The 17,320-nt window shown below is 34.6% G+C and overlaps 1 protein-coding gene across 1 annotated transcript; it reads left to right on the top strand.

The window, feature by feature from the left end:
* Positions 1 to 8,306: 8,306 nt before the first annotated feature.
* Positions 8,307 to 12,641, top strand: LOC142337251 (chromobox protein homolog 1-like). Its single transcript, XM_075386404.1, has 3 exons — positions 8,307 to 8,736; positions 11,343 to 11,492; positions 11,802 to 12,641. Exons 1-3 carry the CDS (start codon positions 8,311 to 8,313, stop codon positions 11,907 to 11,909), a joined length of 684 nt encoding a protein of 227 aa, XP_075242519.1. The 5' UTR covers positions 8,307 to 8,310; the 3' UTR covers positions 11,910 to 12,641.
* Positions 12,642 to 17,320: the final 4,679 nt, after the last annotated feature.

The following is a 17,320-nucleotide window of genomic DNA, read 5'->3' as shown; positions in this document are numbered from 1 at the left end:
CAGGTAGCACCCAGCGGGCATTAAGTTTCATTAGGGGCCCTTAGCTGCATTTAGTAGTCCTTCAAGTGCTTAGTGGGATGAAGCTACTAGGAAGGCCATAGTTCAGGGTTAAAAGGTCATTTTTAGGAGTCATTTTTGCAAGACAAGTACTTTTTTTGACTTTTTTTATAGCAGTATGTTTTGCTAATCCAAACAAAAACACCCAGTTTTCTGAACCACCCAAATTATTTTTCCATGGAATATTTTTCTAATGTAATCCAAACAAAAATACCCAAATTTTTTTCCATGGAATATTTCTTAGTATCACAAATTTTAGCAATTTTTCGAAAAAACTTGCAATTTTCTTCGGTTTTTTGACATTTATTTTCATTATCCAGGTTTTTTCATCCCCAGGGGTCAGAAAACCTCCTTAAGGGTTTGATAATAAGTTATCGAATTAGTATTGACCCTGGAATAATCAAATTTTTTTGATATCACAAATTTTAGCAATTTTTTTTATAGAACTTGCAATTTTTTGGAGTGATTTCATTTTTTTTGGCACCAGGGGCCCAGGTACCTCCTGTGAGGCTTTATAGTAAGCTGCTGCTTAGTTTCTAGAGTGATTGAGATTCTCGACTTCGCAATTTTTTGATAAAATTTAAAATTTTTTTCAAATTTTTGAAAATTTGTCATGTTCCAACTTTATGGATCTTTATAAGCTAGGGAAACTATTAAGGGCTTCAAAACTGGAAACTGGATAGTCTCTTGAGACATTGAGATGGTTCTGGAGATATTAATATTACAAATTTTACCAAGATTTTAAAGTTTGTAATTGTTTTTCAATTTTCTGAATTTTTTCCCTTTGAGTTTTACGATCATTATTGGCTAACAAAGCCTTTTAAGTCTTGCTGATGGGTTATTTGACAGAACTCCAGAGACAAAAAAAATCGTTTTGAACATTTTCACTGCTTACTAACAATGCTAGAAAACTAGAAGTTGCAGAGTCGAATCTGATCATGGAATATTTTCCTAGCTCTCTCCCCGTCTCTTGGTTGGGTTTTCTTTCACCTTCGCTTTCTCTTTCACGTTTTATCTTGCGCACACACTCTCTCTCTTTCCTTAACTCTTTTGTTGAAACCACACTTCAGCTGCTGTTATGTGGCGTGATGTCATCATCAATTACCCTCGTTTAACGCCCTTCAAATTAAGCTAAAGCTAGCCTCACTAAACCGTGTCTAGCTACTGACGAAGCCGACCGCTCGCCGATCGTTTGACAGCAATTCGCCCTGCGTTAGTCGATTGTGTTATGGATCGTTAGAATATGACTCAAATTCGACGATCTACAAAGCAGCGGATAAGCAAATGTTATTGTGGTTGTTTCTGTTGCGACAGAGTGCTGATAGCATTCTAATCCAAAACATTAAAGGACAGGTTTCAGGTTAAGCTCGTTAGTAGGTTTCTAAAAAGCCCTGCGGTGTTCCTTTGCTTCCGCAAACCCTCTGTTAGTCCCAGTGGTTGCCACAGCCCAAAACAAGGTTCCAATTTATTTCAGTATATCACTCCTGTTAACTAAAAACCTCATTTGTGCCTTTATTTTACTGTTGACAATGATCAATTGCTCTCAAACAGACTTGCAGCAATTTTGCGCTTCAGTTGGTATTTTTGATGCGTTTTGCGCTTGAGTCTTTTTTTCGTCGCACATATTTGACTTTCCAAAAGAAATGGGATTGGGAAAATTTTGCTAATTTCGAAGGCATTTAGTCGCATTTTTTTGCTAGAGATTTACCAGTCACTACTGTTCAGTTCACCAAAACTGCGGACTTGAAGGTTTATATGGACCCCATTTTTGCATATTTCATTCTTCGTTCAAAATGCTCAAAACGATCTTAAACAGCAGTGGCTCAGCAGTCTAAACTGAACTGAGTCACTTGGAAAAAGGAAATCAAAAATAGAAATGGGATAAACCCTTAGAGGTCAGTTTTAGATGCCCGGTATTTGATTGATACTAACCACTATACCTTTTTTAGAATCACGAGTATGTCTAACTACAAAATCCATTGAAAGTAGATCGCACCATAAAGATAATTTCTGTATAGCAATTTTTTGCAGTTTTTCTGTTCTTTCAATCGCAATCCTGGTTATCGGAATTAATGGCGGATATTTTCCCGCAACTATTGCTAGGTATGTTTTTTGAATAATGTGTGCCATTATTTTGTTCCCTGTCGCTAGATTGTTTATATTCCCCTACCAGTTCGAGTTAAAAAAATAGATTAGCGTATCGGGGGTTTCAAATATTATTCGGACTCCATCTTAGCGGAGGGAGTAACTATATCCTAATTTGGTTTCTGTTCCGGCAGTTTTGACCCTTGATATGTTCATCGCAGAGAGTTGATGGTGTTGTCATGAGAAGGCGCCTATCGTTATTATGTTAAACTATTGAGCTTTTGTAATGTGTTCATTTAATTGCTTTTAGTTTTAATGACCGTGCCCCTGTTTTTAACAAATTTTAATTGAGATTTTTGTTTTTGACTATTGTCGTTTTTTAGTCGTCCATATTCTGAATAACGAGAGGTCTGAGTTGCTTTGTTTGGGAATATAAGTGAACCCATATCAAGATATAATTGAACCCATATCATGCTTTAGTTGAAAACTAATAGTTTTAACGGCTTTAAATTTTTTTCTAAAATATCATGTTTTGAACTCCGCTGCTTTTCTTTTTTTGTCAAATTGTAATTTAGTCCTGTTAATAACAGGTAAACTCCACTTTCTTCTGAATTAAACTTTATTCTATTGGTTTGATGTCTTAACTGATAGATTTTTTTTTTGAAATTATGTCTTCATAAAATTGTTTGCATAGTTTTAATTACTGGTCAAAATTTTTGTAGCTTATAAGGGGTTTTTGTTGTCTTTTCACATAGTCTCTTTCAAAAGAGGCACCATTGATGCTCAAATTAGGCCGAATTGAATTTTTATAATCTTTCCTGTTCAATACAGGCTTCAATTTCATTGTATTCAACTCTGTCTTTCATAAATTGTTGATGATTTCTTTTGTTTTTTGCCGCTGGTTTCCTTTGGTTACAAACGTTTAGTGCATTTTTATCTATGTCGCCTTTTGTTCTTTTGGCGATTTGTTACCTAATAGCATTGAGGACAGTTCAGGTCTGCTTTTTAGTGAAATACAAGTTATTTTATTTACCTGTTTTTTCCTGATGTTTTATTTTTGTTACCATGTTTTAATAATTATATACCCTGTCTTAGCTGTAATTAATAGCCGCACAGCGATAGCGGAGGCTGTTAATGCCCTACTTTTGGTTTTGATTTCGTCAAGATTTTTGTTACGACCATATGACGTCATAATCACCACTTCAAATCTGCTTTTTATTCATTCGTTTATGCAATTTCAACTGAATTGTGTGTGACGTCATTTTTCACTCTTATTGGAGCGAGTTGTTTGTTCATTGGCGTGAAAAAGTTTTTTGTCACCCGTGACTTTCCTCACTCTCAAAAATGACCTCCTTACTCACAAATCGACTTTTCTTTCCCTTAATTCAGAGATAATTCAATTAAGCGTTTTTCACCCTAATTGAAGGTTATTTAAGAGCGGCTAATAGAAGCAGCAGTTAAGTTAGACAGATTTTTAATCAAAATAACATCACAGCCTTTAATGAAAAGAAGAATTTTTTGTCTTTTTTTAAATCTTTCTGAGACTGCTGTTTTCGCGGCTATTTCCTAGCAATCTGACTACTATGTTTAATGTTCGTTGTTGTTTTAAATTGTCTTGACTTGTCTCTTTAATGGTAGATCTCGTCGGCCACGTAATGCGGCAATATTTATTTCATTTCGCGGCTTTTTCCTAGTAATCTGCCAGCTATGTTTAATGTTTGTTGTTGTTGTTTTAAATTGTCTTGACTTGTCTCTTTAATGATAGATCTTGTCGGCCAAGTAATGCGGCAATATTTATTTCATTTGGTAGTTTGACTCATAACTATTTTTTACTGGTACACCAATTCCTTACGAACAGCTTGTAATTTTACGATATTTTTTCTAATTTGATCTTTAAAAGGTCAATTAAGTGAAAAATATCCATCACTGGGGTTGGAACATTTTCTGCAAGTTCACATTCCCCAGCGGCCTTAATGTAGTTTGTTGGATAAAATCTGAAAACCTCAGATGTGAATTTTTGGTAATAAAGTTAACCAATAGTAGAATCTAAAAATGAAATTAGAAATATTTTTGTCACTGAGTTGAGGTTTTGAATATCATTGAGAGAGATTGTATTCCATGATAAAGTTCAAATCTGTTTTAGACTATATTTGAACAAATTTTGCCTCTTTCACTCTGTTTAAGAAATTCGGCAAAATTTTTGTTTGACGGTTTTGAATTTTCGAGTGACTTTTACGCCCTTGACTTTTTGCGTTTCGTGTGATCTTAAATTCTCAATCACAATTTCAAGCTGCTGAACTCAATTGGCGGCAATTTAATACTAAAAGTCAAATGAAAAGTGCGCCGAAACTGGTGCCATTTTTCACTTTAATTCTGTATAGTGGTACATGTTAACCTCTAATGTGGTTATTTGAAGCCCACTATTGACCTTCTTAGTCGCATTTAGCCCTCCCCCCCCACCCGACTGAAGCAAGCTGCAATTGATTAGATCTCCCACTAGTCGTTCGAGAGTAATTCTTCCGACGTTTAGTCGGTTATGTTTAGTTTATGTAGCCAGCTACGTAACTCGAGTCGTTTCAGGCTTCAAATTGTTTCCCTAATTTTAAAAAATTCAAAAAGTTTTTTCGCTGAACGCCTTTTGACTTCCGTATGTTTGTTTGCTGCTGTTTTTTGGGTTTCTTCAATCTTAATTCTTAAAAATATTAACTAGATTAACCACGAGGTTAAAGTTGCATGTTGTAATATTGCAATTCAAAACACATCTTTCCTCTGAAAAACTAATGAAAAACTAAGGTTCAGTTTCCTGTTTTCGTGAAATATTTCAAAACAAACTTTTAAAGCCTGCAATCGTGTCCGGAACTCATTCATTTCTCATTGCAAATGAACTCATTCATTTATCTTTTTTTGCATCTGTTTCATACAGCTTTTTCTTAATTTGTTTGATTTTTCCTCTACGAAATTTATATCATTTGCGAACAAAATTTGTTATTGATTTGTGACTCCATTTTGATTTACATTTTGTTGTGGGGCAAAAGTCTTATGTACTCTTCTTTACATTAAGTTCAATGTTTACGGTTGTTTGGAACTTTTGGTTGTCATGTGTGTTTGTCTGTTTGTTTGTTCGAGATTATCGAGAAATCTATTTTATGAAGATTATGCTACATAGTCATGTGATGAGACTTCTGTCCAAGAAGTAGATTATGAGCAGTGTCATATGTGAATCCGAAACTTTATGCACCATCTATTTTTGGTTTATTTTGTTAATTAAGATTTCTAACTTTGAAAACTCAATTCTAAATTCTAAACACGACAAAGCAAGAGATCTGAAACGATTAAATCTAGCCTTTGAAGGCAAATAAATTGATGTGATGGCTAATGCCATTTTGCTGATAACTTTATAAAGCTGTTATTGTTTTGTCAATTTTATATCAAGAATAACACCTATATACTCTCATTCATCTCTTGCTTTCAGTGAATGACTTTTGAATGGAACGCAATTGACTGTTGGTAACTTTTTAAATTTGAAAACCGTTAGTTCTATTTTTCCATTACTTTTTCTTTCTTATATTGTTCAGCAAATAAAATGATGTGATGGCTAATGCCATTTTGCTGATAAATTTATAAAGCTGTTATTGGTTTGTCAATTTTATATCAAGAATAACACCTATATACTCTCATTCACCTCTTGCTTTCAGTGAATGACTTTTGAATGGAACGCAATTGACTGTTGGTAACTTTTTAAATTTGAAAACCATAAGTTCTATTTTTCCATTACTTTTTCTTTCTTATATTGTTCAGCTTCCATTAATATTTTAATATTTTAGCCCTTAATTTAGGTTTTTAATTTTTTCATAACATAGAATTGCTGTATCGTCTGCGAATTGTTAAACAGTAGAATCCTTACCTTTTGCTACCCAGAAATCAGTTACAAAGTATGAAAACTAGTGGTTCTAGTACAGTACCTTGTGGAACACAATAATTTATCATCGTCCAGTCTGATTCAACTGTTCTGTTTTACACACTGTTTCCTGTTACTTGTAAACGAACTTGTTGAAGATCCTGCCTTATCTACATGTTGAGGTAAAAACTTTTGCCCAATCCAAAAAAAATGGTTTGTTTCTTTTCAACGTAATGGGGTTTATTTAAAAACTTCTTGCCAATCTTAGTGCTCTGTCATGTTTCAGGATAAGCTTTTTCAGGATAATACTTTTGCGAATGGAGAAACAGAATTGGCTCATAATTTTTACGATTAAGTCTGTCGCTTTTAGGGAATGTGATTTTGGTTATGCACTTGTTAATAGCAAATTGGCTCCAATGGACATTTCATCATATTTTAATGCCCAAGGAGGTATATATCTTTGTCCACTTCGTTTTCGTTTTTTTTTTATCTTTTTGAAGTTTTTTTTTCTAACTCCTGACATTGAATTCAGATTCCTTAATAATAAATGTTGGGATCTTAGGGGCAATTTCTTTGCCCCTAAAGGATCCAAGGGCAAAGCATTTTCAACGGTTAGCAAACTTGTTTCATCTGATATCAATTTGTCCTTTTTCAGGTTTGCAATTAGTTTGTTTGCTTATTTGATTTAATTTTGTTTTTGATAAACTTAGTCTTTTGAAGTTCTTAGGTTCTCATAAAAACTGCCTAATTTTTTATAATCGTTAAGATGCCTTACGTAATTTTCTGTCAACAAGGTTTCTCAGTACTTTGTAACTCTTAAAGATCTGTTATTTATGGTTTTTTCCTTCAATAAACACGTGATGTTTTTCCTTGATCAAATTATGCAGTTCTTTCGATAACAACCATTCTCTTGTTTTTGCTTTCTTTTTTTTTAAAGAAGCGTGATGATTCAATACATGTTTGAAAGTTTCATTACATCCTAGAAAGATTTCATTTGCTCCAAATGTTTTTTTTTATTTCTGATCGGTTTCACGGTTAATCTTAGATCTAATAGTTTCTTGTATCTCGTAATAAATACTGGCTTTTGCTATTTACATTTTACTTTCAAGGATTGTTGATATAATATAGTGACATGATCATTTTTGATTATTGACTCAGATCCGTCTGTTTAGAAAACGTAATTTTTAGAACTCAAGCAGTGATCGAATAAAAAAACTTGTCCTCCATTTTCCATGTTGCTTTACTTTTCAAATTTTACAGTATATTTCTGCAAAGGTTTTAGGTACTGTTTCCTAGTATCTTTAAAGTAATCTATGTTGTAATCGCCAACCAGGATTAGAGTATCAGTGCTGAAATAATAATTTGAGATGGAGTACCTGTCTTTGGAGTACTGGTTTATTGTTCAACCTCTCTTTGAAATGGGCCAGGTTTTGTTTCAATGTCTCCACTTTTACGCTGAATAATTGCTATGTCTGAAATATATATTAAAAATAGATTTTTGAAATTTCCGGAATGCGTTTGTCTTTGTTCCGTTTTGCTGGGGCAACTGCTTCCATGTTGTCCTTGGATACGCAGGGTTTTGATTTCAATAAGCTTGTGACTCATTCGGAAAAATAATGAAAAAAAGTTGTAACCTAAAAAGAAATAATTGGTAGGTTGCCAAATATTGGATTGGTCTCACCAGATGAAGAATTCTAATCCAACAAAGGTTGACTCCGACGGATGGATTGCTCAGCGAAGTGATGGTGGAATATCTTCTTATTGATGCGAAAAAACCTGTAAATGAATGCAAAACGCCTCTTAAGGTAATATGTCGATCAAAATCCGGCTTTCAAAAGAACAGTTTGAAACTCGGATATTTTACAGCAATTTTCAAAGTCCTTTACTACTCATTCCAAAGTCATGTTTGGTCAGTTTAAACGCTGAAGTTTAGGACTTGTCCTGTTATGTTTTTCGCGTTAGGACGGTTTTTATTAATTTACCATTGACGTTATTTTGCTGGTTCTTAAGTATTTATTTAAGGAAAAATGGGACTGGATTAAAATGTGTGATCTTTGTATATAGATTACATGTCATCTTAGTTCATGTTCATCTTTACTATTTAAAACGGGAGATCTGTTTTGATTGAATTTTTCAACTTTGCAGCTGTCGCAATGTAATTGCCTGATAAAAATGTTTTCTTAAAAATATCTCATCATTTTGCTTTTAAAATTAAAATATGTTTAATAAAGAGAGTCGACCTTCACTGTCGTGTTACTTCAGATAACGCAATGCCAATAACTGTTGGTCGTCGGCATGCTACAGATCGCAGAGCCAACGATGCGCCAGATTCTAAGCGATCCTCAAGAGTAGATCCGAAGAAGCAGTGGAAATCAAGCCCTGGTCCTAATGACAACAAAGAGAATTTAGAGCGCGAGCGAAAGACAAATGAAGACGGTGAGGTGGAAGAGCAGTACGTCGTGGAAGCGGTCGTTGACAAAAAGATCAACAAGAAAGGAAAAGTCAAATACCTTTTGAAGTGGAAGAACTGGCCACATGCAAGCAATACTTGGGAACCAGCTGAGAACCTCGACTGTCCTGAGTTGTTAGCCGCTTTTGAGAAAGAGTTGGCGTCTAAAACTAAAGATCCCAATGCTAGTGATCAATCAGCTTCAGCAAATGTTAAACCTTCCGGGGATGTCACTGAAAGTTCAAAGGTTAGCTAAATGGGTAGCTTAAAGTGATAGCTGACCGTATCGTGTCGCGCTAGCAATGCAATTGTAGTTTTAACGACTAAAAGAGTATTGGTTTTCCACAGGTTTTTTTTTACCGGAAGTATTTGCGCTGGCGTTCTATTTGTTTTGACTTTGTTTGTTGCAGAGTCCCAACCTGCTTCTTTGGCAATATTTGGAATGATTAAAACCCGAGTGTTTACACCAATTGCTTGGTTCCGGAACCAGTTTTTTTCGCTTTCGTTCTCGTGGTCTACAATAAAACGGTTTGGCTTTCGGGGGGAATATTTTAGAGAAGTTTTCAATAATTTCAACAGGACAGTGTGATCCACCAGTTGAGTAAGTTGTTCCTGTTTTCGCTTTGTAGTTAGCATGTTTTAGTCCCTCATTATTTTTTTTTGATAAATCTTCCTGGTATATTACTTTTTTTCTCTTGTCCCATACCAACAATTTTTATTTGACTTCCTTTTCCGTCGCGTAAATCATGGTGTTCTGGACTACTTCTTAGAGCAAAGTGCTTACCAACTCAGAAATAAACTGTTCTTAATAGTGTTTTTGGTTCATTCCATCCAAGAATATTTTTTCCCTATATTTCTTGTTCCATTTGTTCAGTTATAATTTCTGCTTGTCTTGGAGCAATACGGTGGCCACTTTTGATAACTTTTTCAATTTTTGTCAGGAGATTTTCGAAAACGATTAATTGTGTTATCGACACGTTCTTTGATATAAATTTGAATCATCTTTGCAATGTTGTTGAGAGTGCTTGGGTGATTTTCTTCCCCTTTAACTGTTCGAATATCTTGAAAGGGTTTTTTTCCCCGTTTTTTGCCACTGCTTGTTAGTGCAAATAATTCTTTCCCCAACATGATTTTGTTATAGGGGAATGAAAGAACTGATGGGTGGGGAGTAGGGGGGGGGGCTTGAAGAAGCGGACAAAAATTACTGGGGGATGGAGAAACGAAAAAATCCCTTGTATGAATTGACAAGGGTATTGGGTGGCTAAGTCAAGACTCCTCGCGAAAATCATATCCATAGATGTTTCAAAAAATTCTGAGTCTTCCCTTTTTACTTGATTCCACCGTTTCCACAGATTCTCCAACCATCAAATCTTGTCACATGTTTTTTAGCAGGATTGGAATCGTCATCAGTCATTCATTTTCAGGGACTATACAATTGGCTCTTTTTATATAAAACAGAAAATCAAAGAACAACGAAATTGAGAAAATGTTTTATTCCTAAAGTGCTTTGGAAAAAATTGCCATTTGTCTGCAAAAGTGATTCTCCTTTTGATCAATTGGAACAAATTTCCTATTTTGATCGCTTAATCGGTTAAAGTCACTTCCGCAAAGCTTCCGACTGAACTTGTACAGTGCTTGTTGCAAAATGGTTGCGTGACTCTGCAGACAACACTTCGAAAGTCTGATTTAATATCTCGAACCGCTTCGCGTTTCTCGATAAACGCCAGAAGTTTTCAGTAACTTCAAGCAGAGTCACGTAACCATTGCTTAATCTGCCGACTATGTTAAGATTATTGTTGCTGTATTGCAATTAAAGCTTATTTGTGGATGTGGTTTTTGATGTTTAGAAGTGACTCTACTCTGAAGTAATTGAGATAGTCATTGCAGGGTCACTTAACCTTATTTGAAACAGTCACTTGGTTTAAAATGCCGACAGTATCAAAATTTGGCAGTGTATGTAGGAAAATCTGCCATTCTAGAATCTGGCACCGCAGAGATCTGACATTTTAAAACTTGCACGTTCTTATTCAAAATCATGAGTTTGCTATTCAATCTCGGCTCACTGTATGCTTTGTCGAATTGAATCCAATTTTCACGGAATACGTTTTATAATATTAATAAATTCGTTCTCAAACTGGTACCAAATGACAGAATAAACATTCAATCAGTAAGTTATTATCAGTTTGCAAGAGCACCATTAGACAATTACTGTCCGTTCTCAGTCTCAGGCGTCTTGATATATTTTGAGAGCATTTCTGTTACCAAAAGATAGCAAGTAATTGTGTATTCTCAAATATGTAGACATCTCTAATACTATGCAAATAAGAGTCTAATTGTTTTTGTCAAGTAGTAGAATATTTTTAATACACTTATGTCATACTTCACTAAAATATTGCAGAGGATCCTGACGCGAACTTTAATGGGCTTTTTATTTTGTTTGCTAAGTCTTATTTCAGTTTTCAAAAGTTTGTTTCTTTTCTTCGGTTCCGAAAGTGTGTGAATTTCTTTGGGCCTTATGTAGCTATTTACATCTGGATGGGCATGTGTTTGTCCTAAAACAGTTGCAAGAAGCTTCAAAAGCTCGTAGACATGAAGTTCCTTCTCTAGTGGTGGTATTTTGTATTTTGAACGCAATGTGAGTTTCGATTCGAACTTTCCTTTCGTAAAAATAATTCGGATCAACAGTTTCTGTTGATTTTCAATTTTTTCCATTACTTTTTTATCAGCAGTACTGTACACCAGTATGCCATACTGATAGATTGGATGAATAAAGGATTTAGGATTTTCTAGTTGCAATTGATTTACTAGCTCCTATAATCTGCTTACTTAATGTTTGATAGGGGCATGTTTCAGAAGAAAGTTGGCAGCGGAAAGAGTAAAGAGAAGGAGAAAGACCCATTTGTGGTGCCTCCCAATTATGGATTTGCTCGTGGTCTGGAGCCGGAGTGTATTCAGGGTGCTAGTGATGCAGGTGGCTCTCTCAAATTCCTCATAAAATGGAAGGTATGCTATCAATAACTCTTTCTTCAAAAGTGAGAAGAGCTGGTTGGGTCTCGCACAGTTCATTTTCAGGATGGAAATGGGGAAGCTATGCGTTTTGCAAATTTACATTGTAGCAATGGGCAGCGATGATTGAGTACAACTTCACGAGGAAAAATTTAGGAATTTTTTAAAACTTGTTTCCACTTTTTTTTTCGCCAGCAATAACTTTTAAAGAGGCCCTTGTAATTTATATTTTAGGTTTCATGTAAAAAATTTTAAAATATTTTACCCTGGCCTGCTTGTGTGAACGAGTGTTTTGTTTTTACACAGGGTCGCGATGAAGCAGACATAGTCCTGGCTAAAGAGGCCAACATCAGGTGTCCACAACTTGTCATCAGCTTCTATGAGTCCATGCTTACTTGGACTCCAAATGAGTGACAGACGTCTGCAGCCACACTTGCCATTTATTAGGGAGTACATACACATTTCACATAAATGCCTTAGATTTTCACAGCCTCAGAGAATAGGAAGGTAGCCAACTTAGTATTAAGTGGTAGTTGTTGCTAGTCTTTGAGCTGAGAACTTGCCATGTCGATTCGACAGAACTGCACCCCCCCCCCCCCCACCACAGCGGTTCAAAAAGATTTTCGAGAATTGTTACAGCGCTTGAAAATTGTAATCTAATCAACTGGATAATTTTTGGGGTGAAGTGATAAAAACGGTGAAGGAAAAAGCAGTTCTGTTTCGACTTAACTGTAATTTATTAACAAGGCTTTATTTTGTGCTATAGCTGCAATTAAGGACTCAATTGGACTTGCGGTTTTTCCTCATCAGCTTTGGATTCTTAAATCTCAAAGGTTTGTTGATTCTGTTCAGTTTTGTAAAAATCAAAGCTTAACTGGTTAAAGTGTCCATCGAACAGAAATGGTTTGTTTCCTATTGCATATGACTCACTGATTGATCTGGTATTTTGTTAGTTTGATTATTAAGATAAAATGGCTCTAATTTTGTCGTATTTAATAGTGCCCTATATTTTTGAGAAGTCAAGAGATGCATTTTACTGTTAATTTTATATTTTATTATAGATTTAGTAACTTTTCTCTTTACTTGTGACTTTGATTAACGTGTTTATTGATTTTATCGATTCTACCAAAGAAAATGTTCAAGATATTAGTTTTGATAGAGAGAAATGATCGATGATGCGTTAATTTCGGAAATATCAGCAGCCTCCGGTTCCCTAGTTTTATCACTTCTGTGGCTACTAGAGGCGGTTGAAGGATATTGGCAATCTGTTTTGCAAAACAACTATTAGAAGTCTCGATTAAAGCAATTAATTTAATCTTTTCTTATCTGAACTGTCCTTCCATACCACAGAGATCTGATTTTCTTATTTAATCTCTTTGTACCAATTATTTGTCCTTTTGGTGTTTTTATCGGAATTTGGTGATTTGATCGTTTCTTTGTCTAATTGGTTTGACTTTTTGACGTCTAGAGGAGCAAGAAAAACTTTTATTTCCCGAAGACAGTTACTGGCTGTTAAGTCTACGCTTCACCGAAAGGTCAAGCCAATTTTGGAAAGTTTTGGTCACAATCTACGGTGTTCCGCTATAAGACAGTTAATTCCGGAGAGTTAAATGTATATCTTTTCTGAGTTATAAAAAATAAAGTCGTTGCTTTTTAATTGCTCTCGCAAAAGAAGCAATTATTGTAAACGTGTGTGTCTTTTTTATGCAAAATTTTCGCTTGATCGGTTTGACTTTTCGAGTGACTTTTAACGCCCTTGACTTTTTGCGTTTCGTGTGATCTTAAATTCTCAATCACAATTTCAAGCTGCTGAACTCAATTGGCGGCAATTTAATACTAAAAGTCAAATGAAAAGTGCGCCGAAACTGGTGCCATTTTTCACTTTAAATCTTAATAGTGGTATATGTTAACCTCTAATGTGGTTATTTGAAGCCCACTATTGAACTTCTTAGTCCCATTTAGGCTCCTCCCCCCGACGGAAGCAGACTGCAATTGATTAGAGCTCCCACTAGTCATTCGAGAGCAATTCTTCCGGCGTTTTGTCGGTTATGTTTTGTTTTTTTCGGACATTTCCGTTTTATTTAAAGTTAGTTAAGGTTTTCATTCTACCCGTAACCCATTATGGCGTACAAAATTGATTCAGTGTTAATTCATAGTCTAGTTTGCTTACAAGCCTGATTACGCAGCTGAAGATTTTAATGGCATTTATTTTTAATAGCCGCCCTCATCTTCTCAGCCGACTATTATCGCGCTCCTTTTTTTTACTTTATCGAACTTTTTTTTCGCTTTACCCATTTTGCCGCTTTTTCGACATTTTGCGTGAAATGTTTTTGACTTCTCTAGGCTAGTTTCACTCTTATGTCATTCTGCTCAAAGTCCTTTTAAACAGCAGCTGCTCAGCAAAGCAATTCAAAATGAAGAGAGTCAGTATAAAAAAATCAAAGTCAGAAATAGAAACGGGATAAACCCATAAAACCCATTTTTAGATGCCCGGTACTTGAACTTTGTTCTCATAAGTTTTAGTTACTATCTCTAATGCTTATTGGTACCGGTACTAGACCGTGTAGCCTCTCACTGAGAGACAGGAGTATGTTCAATTACGAAATCACATCAAATTAAATCGCACTTGAAAATTTTTATATACAAAAATCAATTTTTGTTGATATTTTCTTTTCTTTCAATCCCAATAGAGTTATGGGAATCAACGGCGGCTATTTTCCGGCAATCTGCCTGGCATGTTTTTAAATAGCTGCATTAGCGTTAGCTGATCAGAGCTATTATTACCGTTCTGTTTAAAATTTCGTTGTCAAGTGGTTTTGGTACAACGAAATGCCATGCTTACTTCAGATCTATTTTTTGTTGCTTTTCAATGCAATTTTGACTGAGCTGCGTGTGTCGTCATTTTTCACACTTATTGAAGCCAATTTTTTGTTCGTACTCGTGATTTATTTTTTGGTTCACACGTACTTCACTCTCATAAATGACTCTCCTCGGGTTCGAAATGACCCTCTCTTACTTCAATTAAAGGATGCAAGGTCTAGGTACTATATATCACTCTAATTGAAGATTATTTGAAGGCAAATAATAGCAACAACTCATTTTTTAACAGTTTTAAGTGAAAAAAAGTCTGACATAACGAAAATAATTTTAAAAAATATTCGGCCTGTTTTTATCGTTCTTTTTTAAACTGCTGCTCTACGAAGCTTTAGCAACTGTTTTCTTGCAGCTTTATGGGAAAAATGTTGGAAGTAATCAATTGTTTTTGCCTGCATTTTCTACCGTTTGATTGTGAAAATTCATGTGTCCTTTATCTGAAGTTTCAAATGACTTCGACATTATTTGTTTTCACACATTGTCTTTGTATTTTTGAACGCTGAGTTTATCAAATTAATAAAGTACTTACCTCACTCTCTAAATGATAATATTTACCATGTTAATAATATTGACTTAAGTTTACTCTAAACGTTTTTGAGGTCAATAGAGGACTCCTATACAATGAAGACTGTTAGTAATAAGGCATCGCGGCTGAAGTTTAATCCGAGCTATTGCTTTCTCGGGTCATTTCATTTGATGAAGTTGTAATGTTCCGAACATGTTTTTCACATCACATCGGTGACTTGATCAACGCATTTCTGTATTTCTTTCTCTACATTTTACGTTTCGCACATCTATTTTGCAGCTATCTTGACATTCTGTTGGCTTGTTGTTCCGACCCCACTTGTGGGGGGGGGGGAGGAACTATATACTCAAATGGGTTTTTTTTGTTCCGTGAATTTTGGCCGACCGATATATTCATCGTAGAGAAATGTGCGTGGTATCATTAAAAAGCTCGTCCAGCGTAGAATTCGAAATTAAAAAGATTTTTTTTGAATTTTGTTTTTTTCGAGGAGTTATCGAGGTTTAAAGTTTCATGTAAATACTGGATATTTGGTTCACTTTTGTTCACTTTTACCGTAATTTTCGTTCGAATTAACGTTTTTTCTACGAAAAATTTAATTCAAAACTAGATTTCACGCCAAAAAGTAAATCAATTTTAGGTTTTTAATATACGAAAGGAGATAATAAAGACTAGTTCTAGTCTTAGAAGGAAGTTTAATATATATTAAAAAAATCGAATTAGGTTTGGGAGCTCTTTTTTTAAGAAAATTTTGCAATTTTTTTGTTTTTTCAAGTCACCTAGAGACTACTAGACACTTTTAATATCGAAGTTCCGTTAATGACAAACCTCTTTTACGAGCAAATGAAGCCCAATGAACACAAAATTTGTTTCGAAGAGATCGCTCATGTTTTTTTTTGGACTCGTATCTTAAATTTCGTAATTTCAAATGGAATTTTGATTTATTTTTTGAGGTTTTACTAAAGTTTTATAATCCTATGGCATAAACGTGTTGACTAAAGGTGCAATAGATTTGCTAATGAGCATTAGGTGAACCTATCTAGTGCTGTGAGTGGACAGCTAATGGCTGTTAAGACTTTGAAAATAAATTTTCGAAAGTTTTTTAAAATTAGTAAATCATAAACTTATTTTTGCGAACTGTAAGTTCGTCTCAGTAAAAAAAGGATTGAACTCCTTCATAACACTGCAACATAAGTTAATCTCATTGGCGGCTTTATCAAATAACTATTGGTTATACCTCTTCAATGCCACAAGATTTCAAATTTTTTAAAATATTTTTTGGATATTTCGTTTTATTGGTTCATTTTGAAATCTTATCACGTCATCCTAATATTGATGGCTACATCTTCCTTTAGTGAAGACGTCCAAAGGATCATAGATAAAACTTTCTGGAAATATGGTTTAAATGGCTTCAAAATTTTCTTCTTCCATTTTTCTAAAGAAATTTTGGTTTTTACCTGTATTTGTTGTTTTTTTTCATAGTCATAAGACATATTGTGATGTCTCTTTGATTAACTAGGCATCATAAACAACCTTGTGTTCACATCGTGGCATAGCTGAGCGCGTTCATTGAATTCCTATGGAAGCTTTTGAGTTTAATGGCTGTTAAGGCTTTAAAAATATTTTTTTTATTTTTTTTGAACATAAATCAGTCTTAAGCTTATTTTCGTGGATTGTAAGTCAGTCTCGGTAATGGCAGAACCGCTTTTTTTCTACATCAGCAACAATTTATCTAGTTAGCGGTTTTGTCTTCTAACTATTGGTTTTTTTTACTTCGGTGCACGAGTTTCCATAATTTTTATAATTTTTGGATTTTTTTTGTAATTTTGGTTCCTTTTGAAATCGTATTACATTATCCTAATATTGATAGCTCCCATTGGCTTAGTGAAGACGTTCAATGGATCGTTGAAAAAGTTTTCAGAGAACAAAAGCTTATGGTTTAAATAGCTTCGACACTTTCTTCTCAATTTTCTACCGCACTTTTGGATTTTGCCTGTTTTTGTTGTTGTTTTCATAGTCAATGACTTGTTGTAATGTCTTATTGATAAATTTTGAATGACAAACATTCTAGTCGTCACATCATCTAGGCATAATTTTGCGTATTAAATGCCTTCCGTTGAAAGCTGTAGAATTTTTTGACTTTGATACTATGGGTTTTCTCAAAAATTTCGTGGTTTTGATGTATTTTTCTTTGCCATACGACTTATTGTGATGAGTTATTGATGTCACATGAATGAAGCCTATGATTGCTATTTCATCGAGGCAGAATTTAGTGTGTTTAATTAACTTAAAATGTAGCATTTTTTTTTAATTGAAACATCTATTTTTGTTATCTCTTCATTTGGTTGACAATTAAGTCAAAAATGTAGATGAGCTCGGGTCGGAACATCATGTGCGAACGCACATTAACGAGCCGCCTTGTTTCAAT

The sequence above is a fragment of the Convolutriloba macropyga genome, chromosome 3 (assembly GCF_964194025.1).
Source record: "Convolutriloba macropyga chromosome 3, txConMacr16.3, whole genome shotgun sequence".
Lineage (NCBI taxonomy): Eukaryota > Metazoa > Xenacoelomorpha > Acoela > Convolutidae > Convolutriloba > Convolutriloba macropyga.
The sequence above is the reverse complement of the archived record's forward strand: the minus strand, read 5'-3'. Positions and strand labels throughout refer to the sequence as shown.